Source organism: Lynx rufus, unplaced genomic scaffold, assembly GCF_022079265.1.
Source record: "Lynx rufus isolate CCGP_SWC_20201006 ecotype Redwood Valley unplaced genomic scaffold, mLynRuf1.p SCAF_15, whole genome shotgun sequence".
NCBI classification, from domain to species: Eukaryota; Metazoa; Chordata; class Mammalia; order Carnivora; family Felidae; genus Lynx; species Lynx rufus.
The window spans coordinates 15,872,008-15,892,817 of NW_025814829.1; the positions used below are offsets into that span (position 1 = coordinate 15,872,008).

Here is a 20,810-nt window from a genome sequence, read left to right on the forward strand (position 1 = left end):
TTTTGTTTTGTTTTTTTGGATTTTCCTGGGCATGTCTACAGTAGTTCTCTAGGAGACAGAATTTAAAGACAGGATTTGCAGTGCCTCCTGACTCTTAATTTCTATTGAGTACAGAAGTAATTGTTACTTTATTCATGTGGTTAGTAGCTTTTGAGTTATTATTACATGATAAAATAGGTATAGATTTGCTCACTGAGAGTAAAGATAAGTCATTTCATGGAATTCTACTTTCTGTATAAATTCAACTAAATGTCCTTGGTAAAAAGAATGAGGGAGAGGGGTGCTGGGGTGGCTCAATCGGTAAGCATCCAACTCTTGGTTTTGGCTCAGGTCATGATCTCACGGTTTTTGTGAGTTCAAGCCCTGCATTGAGCTCTGGGCTGGCAGCAGGGAGCCTGCATGGGATTCTCTGTCTCCTCTCTGTCTGCCCTTGCCCTACTTGTGCTCTCTCTCTCAAAATAAATAAACTTAAAAAAAAAAAATGAAGAAAAGGGAGTGGGGGGTAACAATTCAACCATGGCAAGGTGATTCACTGAGAATGAGCAAATATCCTTGAATCATTTGAGAAGAGGAGACATGAATCTGGTTTTCCCTACATTGGTCTTCATTCCTGTTTGTGCTTTAGCATGAGGAATTGGCCCCTAAATGCCAGCGAGTTTTTTATTTTCAGCCAGTGCTCACATGAAGAACTAGTTCTTTTTTTCCAATGTTGGAGAAAAATCTTAATGTTTTGGATTATGTGTAATTTCCACCATAGTACTCTGAAAAATGCCATTTGACATAGTTATTTAGAGACCAGTTTTAGTTTTAATTGAGATCAGTCAACAGTTCTGCACAGTAATGTTTGCTTGAGGTTTATATCTTTTGACTTAAAGTCAGTTGAAATCTTTTTCATTATATATAAGATATGGACAAATGGCATATTTTTGGATTTTTTTATTAGTAAGTAGTTTTCTCTTTTTGAAGAAAAATTAACTGTGTTCATTAAGAGTTTATAATTTTCCTTTGAAGTCAATAGATGATTTATGAACCAGTTTTACTTTTCTTTGAACCTACAAAGCAGGAATTAGCCTGATTGTAAATTAGCAATCTCAGAATGACCACAAGTGTCAGTGTTTGCCTGCCTTATTCTTCTTCAGTTTTCACTAACTTGTGCAGCAAATATTCATACTGCCTAAGAATTTCTTTTGACTTGAAAGCAGAGCCAAATTTAAGGGTCACTTTTAGAACTAATTATCAATATCCTTATAGTTTTAATTCATACAAACTGTTAATGATCCTAAGGGAAAAGATAAGCATGAAAATCAGTAGTAGTTTATATTATGCTTGTATATTCTTCAGTTTCTTAGTAGTATAGCTATTTCAGTTAAGCATAAATCAGCTGGCTTCTTACAATTGTTATTTGACGCACGGGAGATGCTCTTGTTTAGAGCTTTGGTTCTCAATGGAGAAATAATACTTCCTAGGTGGTATTCTAGAAATATTTTTGGTTGACAAAATAATTGAAGTGCATTTAGTGAGTGAGGCCAGGGAAGGAGGTCTGTAGTGGGTGGTACAATTTTAAATGAACCTAGAACATAATTGAAATGCAAAGTATATTTTGTAAAGTTTTAACATGCACTGAATTTCCCTAAGTATACAGCCACAGTGTATATTGAAGATTGTATTCAACTTTGTTCTGAACTTGGCCATTTTGAAAAATCCTGTTGCCTGTGGCTGTGATGCTTATAGTAGTTGACTTAACCAGTAGAGTATACCAGTTGTGGACATGTGTGATTGTTACATTCACTGTGATTTTTTGAATGGGTACTAGTATTTGATTAATTCATAATGTCTTCTGGTGTAATTTCTGAGATTCACATTGAAATGCTTGTGCTTATCATAAATTTCTTATAAAATTTCATTTTTGTATTAGGATATTGATTTTCATTACATTACATACATAGGTTGCTTATATTGTGCATTTCATTTCAGATTGTTAGAGGGATCAATGTGTAATATTTCTCACACAAAGGAGACATATTGAGTTTGATAGGGGTGTGAAGCTCACTAGGTCAGCATCTTTGAATAAGTTATTTCAAGCATCTTACTCCTTACAACTGAATACATGGATAGTATTTAAAAATTTAAACACTATTAATTCATTACAAAGTATAACAAACAATTTGTAAGTTCAAGTAGATGTAGTATGTTGAAACTTAAAACTGCTTAAACTTCACAAAGAAGCATAATTATTCACATATGAATTATTAGTATCAGAAAATACTTTTTATTTAATAGCTTCAGTAGTTAAGGAAAGAAAGCAAAAAGTTACAAGTAAGTAAATAGAATGTTTTTCCCAAAGGGCTTTTTTGAGAAGAGCTGGGAGCGTAAATATACTTAATTCTAAATTCATGGAGCTCTCTTCAGAGTGATTGTTTATGATATGATTGGAAATAGGAACTTTAGTATAAAGAAACTTTGCAAAGCCGAAAAGAGGCAGGCAAAGGTTATAGGATTAGGAAGGGTAATGTTTAACTTTAGGGTTTGATTTTCTTCCCCTTCTTCAGGTTCTTAGAAGATACCTAAAGGATTCACTTATATTCAGTAAATACTTCGAGAATTTTTTATATGCAAGCTACAGGGGGGGATATAAGATATGTCATTAGGTTCCTTTTATTGAAGGAATTGATAGAGCTAATGGATACGTAGATTATTATATAGATAACAAAATAACTGAAAGAAAATATTATATAGTTAAGTTTTTTTCAAAAACCATTTGAAATTGTTTTATGCAATTCATTGTGGCATCCCTCAGTTTCACTCTTTTGATACTTTTGATCTTCCCAGTTGTGGTTGGTTTGCATTACATTTTTATCTTCTTAATTTTTCATGCTTTTCTAGTATTTTTATTCCCTTCAGATAAATAACATGATGTCTCACAAATAATACAGTTGCTGCGTTTTAGTGAACCAAACGTGAAAAATGAAAATTTTTGTTTCTGTTGTACCGTCCATTTTTTACCATCTCCCTGATCATTTACTAACATACTGAGTCTCTTTCTTTTCCATATTCTCATAGTTAGCTGACTTTGGATTTTTTCTATATTTTCTCTGTAATTTTTCACAGATTTTATATTTATTAAAATTTCTGGCATTTGTAATGTTGCAGAACATTTCAGTTGACTCTGTGTTGGGAATGTGGGGGTCAAATAGTTAAATATATACACGTCTATGTTTTATTTTGGCTTCTTCAGTCAGTTTATTGAATTATATTAAATGGTGAAATGTTGAATGGTTTCTTTCAAAGCTTAAAATATTGTTATTTTCTTTTCTACCTCTATTCCCAGTATCTATAATTATGTGATTCTCAAAAAAACAAGTTTAGCTAATTCCAAACATGTACCCTTTGATAGAGGGAGCTGGGCAGGAGAATATTATGTTTTTATTCACATGGAACAAAAGAAGAGCACATGTTTATGGCTATACCAAGAAGCCCATGTTGAATTATGTCTTTAAACTTAATCATTTAACTGGACATTGAGGTTGTACTGCAGTGTCATAGTTCCTAGTGACAGGGTATTACTTATATTAGAATAATGGAATTTTAGAGCAGAATTAGGCCTTTTTAATCATTAGAAATCTAGTTTCCTCATTTTAGAGGCAAGTTCATGAAGACCCTGAGATGTCATTTTCTCAGAGCTCCCCACTTTAGTATGTCATAGCCAGAACTAGAACCTGGGATATAAGATTTCTTTCTTTTTTTTTTTTTTTTTTAACATTTATTTATTTTTGAGAGAGAGAGCAGAAGCGAGGGGGTGGGCAGAGAGAGAGGGGGGGGACATAGAGTCTGGAGCAGGCGCCAGGCTCTGAGCTGTCAGCACAGAGCCCAACGTGAGGCTTGAACTCATTGACTGCGAGATCATTACCTGAGCTAAAGTCAGACGCTTTAACCAACTGAACCACTGGGTGCCCCTGGAATATAAGACTTCTAAGTCAAGTTTTTTTGCACTGATTTACACTGCCTCTGATTACATCAGTTTTTAGTCCATGGACCCATTAAGTTATGCAGATGATCCCTTACCCAGTCCCTCTGCCACTATAAAAACAAGCCCACCAGTTTTAAATGAGAACATTGTGCATTAAACCTTAGTGACACATATAAAAGAATTGCTCATTTGTGCTAGAAAGGTATGTGACCATTATTGATTTTGATATTAAAGGAGATCAATTCCCATACTTCTGTTTGTTTCTGATTTGCAGTTTTATAATTAAACATTTCATTGACATTTATGTGGATATAAGTTTTTAATCTGTAGATAAATAAATGAAAAAAATTTTGACATTTTCCCATTATATAAGAATGCCCCTTTAAAGATTTTGTGTTTTGTCTCACTCTCTTTTCCTCTCTTTTGATCCAAATTTCAGTTACTGTATTTGTAATAGTCTGGATTCTCCAGAGAAACAACCTATTGGATGGATTAGATGGATTGGGTGGATGGGTGGATGAATGGATGAGGAGGAATTGACACATGTGGTTGTGGAAACTGAAAAGTCCCAGGATTTGTAGTCAGCAAGCTGGAGACCCAGGAGAGTTGATGGTACAGCTCAAGTCTGAGGCTGAGTCCTGATGTTCCACCTTGACAACAGCCAGGCAGAGAGTGAATTCTTTTTTATTCAGCCTTTTTGTTCTGTTCATTTCTTCAGTGGATTAAATGAGGCCAACCCACATTGGGGAGAACAATCTGCTTTACTCAGTCTACTGATTCCAGTGTTATTTAATCTTATCCAGAAATATTCTCACAGACACATCCAGAATGATGTTTTAACTAGATTATCTGCACACCCCATTGCCCAGTTGACACATAAAATTAACCTTCACAGTTATCCTCTGAAAGCATTCTAGAGAATGATGAATGGAAAACTGGTATTTAGTTTTTTTTAATCAATGAATATCTTCTTATGTTATTCATTAACACTTGTATTTCAGTTTTGTCTGTGACTATAAAGAAGATGTATATTCCCAGGTCAAAGTTTTAATTCTATGAGTGGATTTGGATAGGGATAAAATTTTTCTTTTTTCTTCATTGAGATTAAAATATTTACTTTATGCTCCTTTGATTTCACATAGCAGAAACTTGCTCAAGTCAGCCAAAGGAAGAAAAGGAAATACATGATAATGGTATAAGAATATTCTGCAGAACCCAAGACTGAGAAATATAAATTGGCCTTTCTTAAAGAACACAGTGAGAAATTGGAAAACTTCCAGGAATCAAAGAAGCTTTTCTGTTTTTGTGTGGTGCCATATGATTATTTGTCACTTTTTCTGCATCTGCACCCCAGCTCTCTGGTCCTTTGTATACACAGTCCTCCTTAAAACCAGTCTAGCTACAGGCTACAGCTACAGATAACTGTAGCTCACATTGCTGGGCATATCTCAGTATGGATTTCATAATTCCAAAGAAGAGAAGATTTGATAGGGTCACTGTAGTTCATGAGTTTATCCCTTGTGGGTATAGTCCAGCTCTGAAAAGGGGAAATTGGGTGTTGTCTCAGTAGACATCCCTTGAAAAGTCTGCCATCATTTGTAATTGGACTGTGTTTATTTTTATTTAAAAAGTTTTTTCCCCTAATGTTTATTTATTTTTGAGACAGAGAGAGACAGAACATGATCACGGGAGGGGCAGAGAGAGAGGGAGACACAGAATCCGAAGCAGGCTCCAGGCTCTGAGCTGTCAGCACAGAGCCTGACGTGGGGCTCAAACTCATCAACTGTGAGATCATGACCTGAGTCGAAGTTGGACACTCAGCCGACTGAGCCACTCAAGCGTCCCGACTATGTTTATTTTTAAAGCATATTTTATACTTTTTTAAGAAGACTTTTTTATTGTTGAATTATATATATGTATTTATATAAATATGTGTGTATATAAACATATATGTTTATAAATGTTTTAAGGGTACACAGTTCAGTGGCATTAAGTATATCCATAATGTTAGGCAACCATCACCACTCTGTGTCTCCAGAACATTTTCATCATCCCTAATTGAAACTGTACACATTTAAATAATTTCCTATTGCCCTCTCCTCAGCTCCTGTAGCCACTATTCTACTTTTTATTTCTGTGAATTTAACTCTTCTAGGTACTTCATGTAATTGCAGTCATACAGTATTTGTCTTTTTGTGTGTAGCTTACTTCATTTAGCATAGTATTTTTAAGATTCATCCATGTTATAGCATGTATCAACTTCATTCTGTTTTTAAGGCTGATTTATATTCCATTGTACATGTAAACTGTAGTTTGTTTATCCATGCATTTGTCAGTGGATATTTGGGTTTTCACCCTTTGGCTATTGTGAATAATGTTGTTATGAACATCAGTATACAAATACCTGTGCAAGTCTCTGATTTGAATTCTTTAGGTTCTGTACCAAGAGTTGGAGTTGCTGAATCACATGGTGATTCTATGTTTAATTTTTTGAGGTTCCATCGTACTGTTTTCCACAGCAGCTGCTTATTTTACATTCCTACCAGCCATGCACAAGGGTTCTAATTTCTCCACATCCTTATCAGTTTGTTTTTTTGTGTGTGCTTGTTTGACATTAGCTGTCCTAACAGGTAGAAGTGGTACCTCATTGTGGTTTTCATGTACATTTCCTGAATGATTAGTGATATTTGAGCATATTTTCATGTGCTTACTGAGAATTGTCACTTTCTCTGGGGAGATGTCTATTCAAGTTTTTTTGCCCATTTTTGAATTGGAATGTTTGTCTTGTGGTTTTGAGTTGTAGGAGTTCTTTATATATTTTGGATATTGGCCCCTTATCAGATAATTTGCAAATATTTTCTCCCATTTTGTGGGTTGATTTCTCACTGTGCTGATAGCACCCTTTGATACAGTCCAATTTTGATGAAGTCCAGTTAATCTGTTTTTTTTCTTTCTTTGTTACCTGTACTTTTTTGTATCATAGCCACAAAATCAAGGCCAAATTTAATCTCATGAAACTTTTACTGTGTATTTTTCCTAAGAGTTTTACAGTTTTAGCTCTTGAATTTACACCTTTTGATCTATTTTGAATTAATTTTTGCCTATAATGTAAGATAATGATTCAACTTGGTTTTTTTGCAGGTGGATATCCAGTTTTCCCAGTACCATTTGTTGAAAAGACTTTCCTTCCCCATTGCATGGTCTTGTACCTTTGTCAAAAATCAGTTGACCATATATGTTGAGAGTTTTCTGTATTTTCCATTGGTCTATATGTCTGTCTTTATGCCCATACTACACTGTTTTGATTACTGTAGCTTTGAGTTAGTTTTGGAATCTGGAAGAGTATGTGAGTCCTCCAACTTTATTCTTCTTTTTTTAAGATTAGTTTGGGGTCCCTTGAGATTCCATATGAAATCTAGCATGGATTTTTCTTTCTGCAAAAATACCATTGGGTTTTTGGTAGGGATTGCATTGAATCTGTAGATTGCATTGAATCTGTAGAATTGAAATCTTAACATTATTAATTCTTCAGTCCATGAACATAGATCTCTTTCCACTTATTTATGGCTTTAATTTCCTAACAGTAATATTTTATAGCTTTCAGACTTTAATTCTTTTGCTTCCTAGATTAAATTTATTTCTAAATATTTTCTTTTTAATGCTATTAAACATGGAATTGTTTCATAATTCCTTTTACAGATTGTTTGTTGTTAGTGTATAGACATGCAGCTGATTTTTATGTTTTTGTTTTGTATCCTGCAGTTTTTTTGAATTCATTTATTAGTTGTAACAGGTTTTGTGGAATATTTAGGTTTTCTACATACAAATCTTGTCATCTGCAAAAAGATAAGTTTATCACTTCCTTTTGAATTTGGATGCCTTTTACTCCCTTCTTCCTCCCTCCTTTCCTTCCTTCCTTCCTTCCTTCCTTCCTTCCTTCCTTCCTTCCTTCCTTCCTTCATCTTAATTGCTCTGGCTAGAATTTCAGATGCTATGTTGAATAGAAGTGGTCAAAGTGGACATATTGTTCCTGATCTTAAGGGAAAAGGTGTCCATCTTTCACCACTGAGTATGATGTTAGGTGCTTGGATGTTTCATGCTTAAGTTTTTATTATATTGAAGTTTACTTTCTCTCCTAGTTTGTTAAGGTGGGTATGTATTGTTTTTAAATCATGAAAGGGTATTAAATTGTCAAATGCTCTTTCTGCATCAGTTGAAGTGATCATGTATTTTCCCTTCATTCTGTTAATGTGATATATTGTATCTGTTGAGTTTCATGTTGAACCATCCTTGCATTCCAGGAATCTGTGCCACTTGGTCATGGTATATAATCTTTTTAATATGCTACTGAATTTAGTATGCTGCTGAATTTGGTTTGCCACTTCTTTTCTTATAAAGAATGTTTCTTTATGGAAAGAAGTTGGTTTAATAATTATTAGTTGCTCTTTATTTTGGGAACTGAGCTGAACATACACATACAGATATATACACATACACATTAATAGAAAATACACATATATATTACAAGTAAGTAAATGTATATGTAATTATATTTATAATTTTTGAACTTTCATTCCTTCACTGGTCTCTTCCATTAGATTGCAAAACTTCATGAAGGCAGGAAGAAATACTTCTTTTGTTTATACTGATGCATTCCCAGTTTTTTATTTGGTACTCAGTGCTCTTGATAAATGTGTATGGAATGACAATGTGTATGGAATGAATAAACAATATTGTTTAATTCTCTCAATAATCCTTTATGATATTTCTACCACTTTTATTTAACAGATTAAAACAGTTTAATAGTTGTGAGTCAGTAGTTCTAAGGCAAATGGAATTGTTTTAATTAGTTGATGTATAGTTTTAAGGATGTACCATGCACCAGGCAACCTGGAATAGGCATTGGAGGCATAATAGACAGTCCCTGACCTAAGATAGCTTACATTCTGGTTGAGAGAAATAGACAAGTAAGTAAAGAATTCTAGAGCAAAATGAAGAATTGATAATAGGTATCAAATCTATATGTTTTGTAGATATAATATATTTTAGGAATGTGTTTTCTATTTTCCACGTTGGCATACATTGTATGCATATACTTCTGGGTTATAGTAGGATTTAGAAAGAGAATTGTGTTTATAATTTGTGTTTTGTTCTTGAAATCTTTTATGTTTTCAGCCTCATTGTCATTTGTCTATAGAGATACAGTTTTCTTTTTGTACATAGCTTTTCCAAAATACTTTTTTTTAAAGGACTCACTCAGTGTACTTTTGCCATCATAAATACAGTAGTCAGGAGGGTAGATTATAAACTTGTAGAGTCTGCGTATATATTCTGTGTGTATTCTTCGTTTAGAATTTCAGTATTTCATGAAGTTGCATGTAAATAGCATTTTCCCAAATTGAGTAAATATAATGCATTCTTTTTCATACTGACAATTGTTACACATATTTTTCTTATGATAGTACATATTATATTATTTCCTACTTGTTTAAGCAGCAACCAATATTCTGTCTCCCAGTAACGGAAGATTTTTAGATTTTTCTCACTTGCTAAAATAAGGCAAGTAAGGATTATAAACAGTATACTCTGTTTTGTCTTGTTGTGTTTTGCAAAAATGATTCTATCACTTCTCTGTCACCCCACTCCATTCTTTATCAGTTATTTCTTTTCTGGAATGCCTCAAGTCTGAGTAGAAATTGTAATGGTTCTGACTTTTCAAGAGAAAGCAAGTTTTCCTCTCCAGTTAGCGTAATTTGTCAGCTCTTTTAGTTGTTTTTTTTTGCTGATACTTTATTTTCCCAGATGGGTATTATTTTTTCCCCCAATCCAAATATCTTTAAAAATGTAGAAGTGTCAGTCTCTTGCATATTACTGCCAAATTATTATTCCTGTTTCTTAATGTATGCCAGATATACCACTTTGTAGTCTTTGGAAAACTTCACCTCTGTCTCTTCATCTTTAGAGTAAAGGGTGGTGGTTTTTATATGGTTTATGAGGTTCTTAATGCAATGAGTTCTATAATTTTATTTCAAAAGAGTGCAGATCAGAGTGGAATGAACTTTTAGCTCTTAGTGTTGGCTAGGGAGCCCTAAAACAGCCATAAACTAATGACATGATTAGCAAAGATTTCTTCCCTCTTTTCTTTCATGGAGCCCATAGTCTCCTATTTAGTAGGTTTATAGCTGTGTATACACAGTGGGTGTGAGAGAGAAAATGTGTGAATGTGTGCTTGCACTTATGCTTACACTTATTTGTGTTTTTAACTCCAAAATTAAGCAGTGTTATAATGATTTTGGCAACTCAAAATTTTCAGTACATCTGAGAAGACAAAATTGGATAAAACTCTTTTCAGTTGCAACTAACAAACTGCTCAACTAACTGAGGTAAGATGTGTGTAGAATTGCATAGAGTGGTGAGATGAAGAATTGTAAAGGTTCACATAATCGAGAAGAGGTAGGGGGAGAATAGGCCTTGCAGGCTATTTTAACTAGATAGGTTTTATAAGGGATGTCATATTCCACCTTTTTTTTTTTTTTTGCATACTAGTGTCATTCTGTCCCTCATAGATGGGTGTTCCCCCATGAGTCAAAAGGTAGGATCATCTGTAATTTTTAGTTTACTGCCTTGTAGCCTTGTATACAACTAGAGGTATAACTTGCTAGTTCTAATTTGTAAAACAGATCCTGAGGGAGAACTCTTGATTGACTTGGCGTAGGACATATGCCTCCCCCAGTAACCTAAAAGGCTTATTGCCAAAAAGGAGTAATTTGGAGAAGGAGAAGGTCATCAAACAATGATAGCTTACTTTGCAAACAGAAAATACCCATTTTTGTCATTTAAAGGGGTCCCAGTTTTAAGTTTCCTCAAAAGTAGATAAAAATACTTAGGGGTTATGATTTGTAATGGATAATACTTTTTTTCCCATAGTACTCATATCTGCTTGTACTTTTTGCTGACCCATGTTATAATAGCCATAGCTGGTCATATAGTATAAGTATATTTTAGTAGTCAGTTGAATTAGTTTTGGTTTGGATAGTTCTCAGTTTGCACCTAGTGCTGTGTTCTAGTGATTCTGAACTTCATCTACTCTGTTCAAAAAAAAAGAGAGCTTTGATTTGGATCCAGCCAGCCTTATAGTCAAATGTAGACAGAAAGATGTCTGCATATGTGTGTGCTCATTATCTTTCTTCCCGTCTCATTTATTTTTTCTCTGTTTCTGTGGGTATTCAAACCTCACTCCATGAATCAGCATTTTCATATAAGGGTTTCTAAGTAATATGGATAATATTTATTTTACTTTCATGTTTATTATATAATATCTAGTTTATTCCTCTTTATGCAGGAACAATGGTATGGAAAGCTAAAATCTCTTTAATTGATTTAGCTTATTAAAAAAAAACCCTGTGATAATAGTCTACCATTCCAAATGATTTTACTATGTAAAATCTTTAAGTTTTGAAGAGAATGTATTATGGTTAAAATTAATATTAATTAGGAGCATTTCTTTAGAAATACTTCTGTGATTCTAAAACTGCTTTCTATTATGGATTTATGTAAATTCCCTGCTAGTTATCAAATTTCATTCGGTTTGAGTACAACTAGAGTAAGATTTCCATAAATTACTAATGTTTTGAAATTTACATTTGTAGCTTTCTATTAAAAATGTTATAGGGGCACTTGGGTGGCTCCGTCGGTTAAGTGTCCAACTTCGGCTCAGGTCATGATCTCACAGTTCGTGGGTTCGAGCCCTGTGTCAGGCTTTGTGCTGACAGCTCAGAGCCTGGAGCCTGCTTTGGATTCTGTGTCTCCCTCTCTTGGCCTCTCCTCGCTCAACCCTGTCTCTCTCAAAAATAAGTAAACATTAAAAATTTTTTTTTTAAATGTTACAATGAAGGGTTGGCTGGGTGGCTCATTTGGTTAAGCGTCCAACTCTTGATCTCAGCTCAGATCTTCATCTCAGGGTTGTGAGTTTGGGCCCCATGTTGTGATCTGCACTGAGCGTGAAGCTTACTTAAGAGAGAGAGAAAAGGAAAAAAATGTTATAATGAAAAGTTTGGTGTGAATATGATTGAAACTGTAAAGATAGTAAACTGTACAGTATAGATAGCTTTTTAAGATCTTAAACATTTCAGAGGCATTTGTTCCTGAGTATATAAACATAACAGATCTTAAATGTAACAAATCTCATCTTTATAAATGTGATTGTTTTCCCTAATATTTTAAAGGCATTTAATTTGAAATGTTTGTGGGTTTTTTTAATGTGTTCCAAAGTAACATTACTTACATCTTTCTAGTGTGAGATTATGTATCATTTATTTATTTTGAAATTGTTCAATGGAAAAAAGATTGACTTGATTTTAAAATGGATAATGATACTTCTGAGAATATTAAAATTGTCAACAATTAAGCAAATCATTGAATATTAGAAAAATATTACATGCTTATGGTAACTACTGTGTGGTAATGAACAGTTTAAATTTATTTTCTACCAAGATTCCTATTACTGCTTCAAGACCAATAACATAAAAGATAAATGAGGGGTTTTTTTTGGTTTTGTTTTGTTTTTTAATGCTTGGGATCATAGCATGGTCAGTAGAGGGGCTGACTGAATGAGAGCTAAATATGGAATTTCTTTGCAGTAATTAAATGAAAGTGTTTATTATGTAAAGGAACTCTGGCATCATGTATCAATTTTTATTCTTTTAAAGGAGGGTGCATCAGCCCGTAAGACCCAGACTCCTGCAGCACAGCCAGTACCAAGACCAGGTAAAAATATAAAACTTTGGCTTTGTTTTCTTTTTTTGTTGTTTGTTTGTTTTTTAATGATGGTGAAATTTTTTGATAAGTATAATGCTGTGCAGGAATTGAATTTTTAATTAAAGTATTTATAAAGTAATATAAGAACATTTATTTGAAAACAATAGGTATAGTTGAAGAGATAAAGAAAAGTTTTTTTTAAATGTTTTTAAATTCTTAGAAAAATATTGTTTGTTTTTTTTTAAGTTTGAGAGAACGTGAGTGGGAGAGGGGCAGAGAGAGAATCCCAAGCAGGCTCTGCACCCTGATGCACAGCTCGAATCCATGTACCATGAGATCATGACCTGAGCTGAAATCAAGAGTCGATTGCTTAACTGACTGAGCCACCCAGGAGTCCCTTTAAAAAGCTATCTATATGTACCCATCCCCTCACCAATTCCTTGTTTGAGTTCCCTGAGAGTACATGTGGATGTGATTTTTCAGCCCCCCGTTAGAAGCACAGCACCATAATTTTAATAGACTCTTCTGTAGCTTTGATTCTTGGACTATCAGATGTCTGTGTTATTGATCATATAAGTTTCTGTAACCAGGTTTTGTAAGGTAAACAAAGGCATTATTGAAGTTATGTTAGAAATATTTTTCTTCCCTCTTCCTGGTTCCTGAAAAGATTGATGTTTATAAATGCATGTAGATACCAACATTATATCCATTTTAGGTGCTTTGGGCTTGACTTTGGTGTGTGCTTTATTTTTATATTTAGCGTAATTACAGTGTTAGGCTATACCACATGTCTTTTTTTTACTTCATTAGTGCTGTTGAAAATGCTGTGAAAAAAATTAAAAGGATCAGAAAGGCACAGGCAAGAATTTAGGCGATGTTCCTTTTAAATTTGGCAGTATCAGTAGTGTGGATTTGGATGTGTTTTTATTCATAGTACATTTACAAGCTAACCCTAAAATTATGTAGGTTATATATACTAAATATTTCTGGAAACACTTTAGAAGTATGGTGTGAAGATTATATGTGGCTCATGTTGGAATAATTTTGTAGGCTGTCTCACTGTGTCCTGGATCTGTACATTTGGATCTTGACACGACTAATATTTGCTTTTTTTTTTTTTTTTTTTTAATGACAGTGAGTTTGTTTGAAATCTTTCTCATTCCTGTTTTTGAGAAGGAGTAGGGAAGAAGAATGTTCCATTAGTCACATGTTGAATTTGGAGAACATTGGATAAATTTATTTTAGATGACAGGACTGTCAGACTGTTTTTAAATCGAGAGGACCATAGAGGTGCCTGGGTGGCTCAGTTGGTTAAGCATCAGACATTGGCTCAGGTCATGATCTTACAGTTCATGGGTTCAAGCCCCACGTTGGGCTGTGTGCTGACAGCTCTGAGCCTGGAGCCTGCTTTGGATTCTGGGTCTCCCTCTTTCTCTGCCCCTCCCCTGCTCATGTGTGTCTGCTCTTTCTCTCTCTCAAAAATAAATAAACAATAAAAAACTAATAGTAAGTAGAGAACCTTACCAAAAGCCATTATAAGAGTATAAGGAAGCGGGGTAACTGGGTGGCTCAGTCAGTTAAGTGTCTGACTTTGGCTCAGGTCATGATCTAGCGGTTGATGGGTTTGAGCCCTGCATCAGTCTATGTGTTGACAGCTCGGAGCCTGGAGCCTGCTTCGGATTCTGCGTCTCCCTCTCTGCCCCTTTCCTGCTTGCACTCTTTCTCTCTCTCAAAAATGAATAAACATTAAACAAAAAATTTAAAGAGTATAAGGAAGAGCAATTAAATTCAATAAATATTAGTCGAATGCCTTCCATGTACTCAGTGCCAGAAACCAGGAAAAGCTAAGAAGGATCTCTCTTTAGGAAGGAAGAAAGTGAAGGAACTGAGTTGGGCCCAAAAAATATAACATCTGAAGTAGAAAGATATTGTAGAGGTAGTTGAATGATTGATACAGAATTGTTTTTCTTTGGAAAGGAGGGATGGGAGGTTATAGTTGGTCATTCTAAAGAAGATTGCCTTAGAAATTCAGAAAGAGTTTAAGAGAGTAAATACCACCACCTAAGTGAGGATTTTAACCCAGTTTTGTGTTGTGTAATGTAAAATTGTCTCTCATTTCTCTAAATCATTGTCTCAAAATCATTTGGCAGACAAAGGAAAGGGGTAGGGAGAGGCACTAATACCTAAATCAGGGTGTTCAAATATATCATGTGATAAAATGAAGTTAAGGGAGCTGGATTCTACCAGCCAGTTTTGTGACCTTGGGGAAGATCATATGTAAATAAAGGAGCTCTGAGTCTTTTCAACTCTTAATATTCTAACATTCTTTTTCAGTTGTTCTACCGAGGTGCACTGGCAATTAAACTGATTGAAATTAATGTGAACTAATGTCTCATAACAGATATTCTGCTGCTCATCCATGTGAGGTCTTCTCTTACTGCTTGACTCCCATAGGTTCTCAGTCCCTACACACCATTTTATTTTTATTTATTTTATTTTATTTTTGAAAAGTTTATTTTTTTAAATTTATTTATTTTGTTAATGTTTATTTATTTTTTGAGAGAGAGAGAGAGACAGAGTGCTAGTGGGGGAGGGTCAGAGAGATAGGGGGACACAGAATCCGAAGCAGGCTCCAGGCTCTGAGCTGTCAGCACAGAGCCTGACATGGGGCATGAATCCTCAAACCATGAGACCATGACCTGAGCTGAAGTCAGCCGCCCAACCGACTAAGCTACCCAGGCGCCTCTATATTTGAAAAAATTTTAAATTTATTTATTTATTTTGAGAGAGTACGCGTGAGTGAGGAAGGGGCAGAGAGAGAGAGAGAGAGAGAGAGAGAGAGAGAGAGAGAGAGAGAGAGTGTGTATGAGTAAACAGGGGAAGGGCAGAGAGGGAGAGGGAGAGAGAGAGAAAATCCCAAGCAGGCTCTGTGCTGTCAATGCAGAGCCTGATGTGGGGCTCAAACTCATAAATGGTGAGATCATGACCTCAGCCGAAATCAAAGTGTCCGAAATTTAACAGACTGAGCTACCCAGGCACCCGCCTGTACACCATTTTAAAAGCAAAAATTGGGGCACCTGGTTGGGTTAGTCAGTTAAGCATCAGACTCTTGATTTTGGCTCAGGTCATGATCACACAGTTGTTAGACTGAGCCCCATGTTGGGCTCCACACTGGGCGGGCTCCATGCTGGGAATGGAGCCTGCTTAAGACTGTCTGTCTGTCTGTCTCTCTCTCTCTGTAGCTTAGTCACTTGAGTGTCCAACTTTTGGTTTGGTATGGAGTCATTGTCCCAGGGTTGTGGGATTGAGCACCGCGTTGGGCTCCTCGCTGAGTGTGGAGCCTGCTTGAGATTATCTCTCTTTCCCTCTACCCCTCTCCACTGCATGCACGCGCACTCTCTCACTCTCTCTCTCTCTCAAAAAAAAAAAAATATATATATATTCTCTCCCTCTCCTTATGCTCTTCCCTGTCCTCTCTCTCAAAAAATAAAGTAAATAAAAATAAAAGAAAAAAATTTTTATAAGTTTTTAGCATCAATAAAACCTGGTTTGAGTGGATGCTAAGCAGTTTGTCGTGTTTGTCTAGATTAGTGAATTTTTCTTCTGTAGAAATGTTTATTGTGTTTGCTTATGGAATGCTGCCTAATTTTTTTTACTAAAGATTTTTTTAAGTTTGTTTTGAGAGAGAGAGAGACAGAAAGAGAGAGAGAGAGAAAGCACGAGTAGGGGAGGAGCAGAGAGGGAGGGAGAGAGAGAATCCCAAGCAGGTTCCACACTGTCAGCGCAGAACCTGACTTGGGGCTTGAGGTTAGGAGCTCTGAGATCATGACCTAGCCAAAATTGAGAGTCAGATGTTTAACCAACTGAGCCACCCAGGTGCTCTGATGCTACCCAATTTTGAAGGGATATTGTGTCATATATGACATGTTCATTATATTATCTTTTTAAAATTGAAAAAATAAGAATGCTCAAAATATATCTGACAGTGTAGTAGGCTACAGACAGCAATTATGCAGTTATAATAACTGTTACTTGTAGGTAGAATTCGAATCATTTATTTTTTCCCTCTCCAGTGTGGTAGCTCAAGTATAAAATTCCATTGTTGATTATTGTTTCCTTTTTATTATTCTTTCACCATGTATTTATTGGGCACTAATTGTGCCAGGCAAGTCCCTGGGTAAATTTAATATTCAAAAGTGTCTAAAGTTATTCCCAACTTCTAAACATTTCTTTAGAGAACATAACTAACAAAAAGTACATGTTTTTCAGTGGATTAGAGAGGAGAAGCCTTTGATGAGCCATAGTTCTGTACCTGACTGTCATTTTCTTTTTAACGATCTTTTTTTAATGCTTATTTATTTTTGAGAGAGCGACTTTGACTTTGAGAGAGCGAAAGAGCATAAATGGGTGAGGGGTGGAGAGAGAGGGGAAGAGAGGATCTGAAGCGGGCTCTGAGCTGACAGCAGAGAGCTGATGTGGGCCTCAAATTCACAAACTATGAGACTGTGACCTGAGCCAAAGTCAGACACTTAACTGAACGAGCCACCCAGATGCCCCTGTCATTTTCTTTTTAGATTAAATCTTTTGCACATATCCCTGCTTCCTGCCTCTTTCTAATGCATTTACATTGCATACTTCACTTCTCCAGCTTTAATTTTTTACTTTTATTTCATAGATTTCCTGAAATGGATAGGTGGCCCGTAGCTCTGGTTTGTCTTCTTACATGTGATTTTGAGAGAGAGAATTAGCCTCTCGTGTAATTTCAACAGATTGTGCTGATTGTACTATCTCATTCCATAGTTTTAATCTATGTGCCGATGATTTTCAAATTTGTATTCCCAATTCAGACATCTCTTCTTACCTTTGGTATCTTATACAAACTGTCTCTTTAATATTTGGATATGCCATAGGCATCTTAAAACTGGTGTAAAATCTCTGTTCTCGGATATCTTCTTCATGAATACGTGGTACCACCATCATCTATGTTTCTTAAGCCAAAAATTCAGTAGTTATTCTTCATCCTTCACTCTTCACATTCGCTTATTGCTCTTATCTAATATGTCACTGACTTCTGTCAAATTTACTTTTTCTGTGTTTCAAATTTGTCTCTTTATCTTCTCCCACAACTCATTTGTTTACATGAATTACATTTCTCTATACCAGTACATCATGAAGTCCATGACCTATTTCTGGTTCCCAACAAGATACATATAGAAATTGGTAGTATGATACTGTCACAACATCCACGTGCATGATCATTTTCTAGCAATTCATTGTTACTGCATTTTATTCACTTGACCTTGGATTGGAAATTAAAAAAGCAAACAAAAAAACCCCCTTACCATTACACCTAATTTGAGTAGCACCTTTGTAGACTGTTGTTACGAGTCCTGACTGAGCTTTCTGCTTTCATGCGTGTCCCCTTTTGATCTCTTACCTAAATCTATTGTTTTTCTTTTACAGAAGATGTGACATGAAAATCAAACTATGTCACATGCTGCCTTAAAAGCTACAGAGTTCTTCAGTGGCACTTGAATACAAACCTAACATTACCTAGAGGCCTTATATAAATTGGTTCCTGCGTGTATTTTTAACCTCATCTCCCGCCACTCTTTCTTTTGTCCCTGTAGTGTGCACATGTGCAGTTCCCTATGCACAGCAGTTTCTTCCTGTCTTTGGCATTTGCTCACATTCCTACCTCTTGTCTGGACCATTCGGACACTTGTTCTTTGCAAGTTGGCTCCTTTTCATTCTTGAAATCTTAGTTTAAATGCCACTTCCTTTGAGAGGCTTTCTGTAAGCATTCTAGCCAAAGGATACTTTTCTGTCAGGATATGTTCCTTTTGCTCTTTAATATCACATGTTCAAATTTGTTTATGTGTGTTTGTGTGCTTGCTTGTTCATGCTCTGGCTCCCCTACTTCACTGGAGAGTCTTTGAGGGCAGGGATTATTTCTGTTTTATTTATAGTAATAAGAGTGCCTTGTACATAAGGCTCTGAATATTTAAGTGAAGACTGTAATTATATTTGAAATCAAACATAACAATAATTACTTACTCTCAGCTCGTACATTTTCAGTCATGGCATTTGCTAAAGTGCAGTGGTAGTGTTAGTCGTACCAGGAGCGGTAGCATTAAACATTTAGCTGTAGCCACAGGGTTCACTAAATATTGAATATGCATGCGCCAAGACCTGATTAAGGAGTTAAGGTGCATTGTTGTCTTTAAGATTCTCACAGCAGTTTCAGGATATAGAAACTATTATTACTGTTTTATAGTTGAGGACAACCGAGACTGAGCAGTCTCTCAATTCGACTTGCTAGGGTAATTTGCCTAGGAAGTGGCAAAATGGGGATAGGAATTGAGATCATCTGAGTACAGATTCTTGCTCTTAATCACTTTGCCATATGGACTGGTGTTATTCTACACTTTCCTCCCCCTCTCACTTTGAATTATGTCTATCATAGTGGTACCTGGGTGGCTCAGTCGGTTAAGTGTCTGACATCCAGTCAGGTCATGATCTCACCTTTGGTGAGTTTGAGCCCTGCATCGGGCTCCGTGGCTGGCAGTGTGGAGTCTGCTTGGGATTATTGCTCACTCCTCTCTCCTGCCCCTCTCCTGCTTGTGCTTTCTCTCTCTCTCTCTCTTTCAAAAAAAAAAAAAAAAATCAAGTTTGTCACAGTGTCTGTACCTTGGTCCTTACTTTACTAGGGAACCTATTTATATTTTTTTGTAGCTTTTTTTTAATCAAATCTTTAGACTTTATTTTTAAAATGTGAGCTTTTATATTTTGTCTTTTTCTTACATCACATCTTCTCAGCCTTGATTTTAGTGAATTTTTTCCTAAATTCAGGAGTCCATCGTGAGCTTCTTTACCAAACCAATGTTGTTTCAAAGATTTCTTTTTTGTTGTTCCCCCTTAGTCATTCTCCTAGCAACTCTTGTCTCCTGTTTATCCATGTTTTCTATCCATCCTGTCATTGCTTTATTCCTCTAACAAATACCAGATATTTACTGAGACTGTATTATATTCCAAATGATGCTATCTAGCTAATCAAGTGTGTCTATGAATCCTAGTTCTAAAAATGATTTAAGAAAGTTTTAGGGTTTTTTTTCTCAGCAAGAAGAGATGAGGACACTATAATAAATATATATGTGTGTGGACTTCTATTTATATATATCTTTCTCTGCTTTATGTGACTGGAAGAATCCTACTGCTGGACTCCATAGAAGTTTACCACAATAAATAGCTATTAGAAAGTATTAAATTAAAATGTAAAATTTTACTGCTTTTAAAATAGAACATATTCCAAAAATGCATGTATCCCTTTAAAAATGGTAATCTGTTTTTAACAACTGATGTTGAGTTAGAATTTTAAATCTCCTAAATTTTTATTTATTTTTATGATTTTAAAAAATGGAATTTCTAACACAGTACATGACACATAGAAAGCAGTCAGTATGTTTTTATTATATATGTAAATACTGAAAATTGAATGTACAGCATTTTCAAATTCTAAAATATATTAATCTTGAACCAGTCTGATACTACTCTTATTATACCAACAAATGTTTCTGTGCATTATAAAGTCTATTACATATACAAATAATGAGAAGATGAATATTTGTGTTTTTATAACACATTCACAATTATTAATAAATATAGGCAGTTCAAAATAATATAGGCCTTCACATGACTCATTGCCTATAATGTTTTCTTCTAATAAACAAAAAACAAATGTAACAAAAATGTAAGAAATATTTTAGGTCTTAGTTCCCATTAATACCTTTTTCCTCCCAAATGTTTAAGCACATTTTCCCCTCCCAGTCCTTCCCACAGTGTTTCGTGTTCTTGTAATATTCTGTTTTTGCATTTATTACATTGGTTATCAGTTATTTAAACTTTTTGCTTCCTTTGCTAGACTTTAAAATCCATTAATGTAGATACTCAGTGTCCAGCAATGTAGTATATCCACTTTCATTGTTACTACAGAATGTTGAGTATTGGTAGGACATTTTAATGTTTTTGTGAAACAGAGAAGTAAATTATTTGAGAAGATTGAGGTTATTTGAGAAGATTCCAGTAT

The 20,810-nt window shown here is 35.1% G+C and overlaps 1 protein-coding gene across 2 annotated transcripts in view; it reads left to right on the forward strand.

Moving 5' to 3' along the window:
- The window catches only part of CDC73 (cell division cycle 73), a 135,309-nt gene that overhangs the window by 75,682 nt on the left and 38,817 nt on the right, over positions 1–20,810 (forward strand). For both annotated transcript variants that reach the window (XM_047076572.1, XM_047076571.1), the window contains exon 11: positions 12,676–12,733. In XM_047076572.1, coding sequence (XP_046932528.1) covers positions 12,676–12,733 — 58 coding nt within the window. The remainder of the gene's footprint in view (positions 1–12,675; positions 12,734–20,810) is intronic.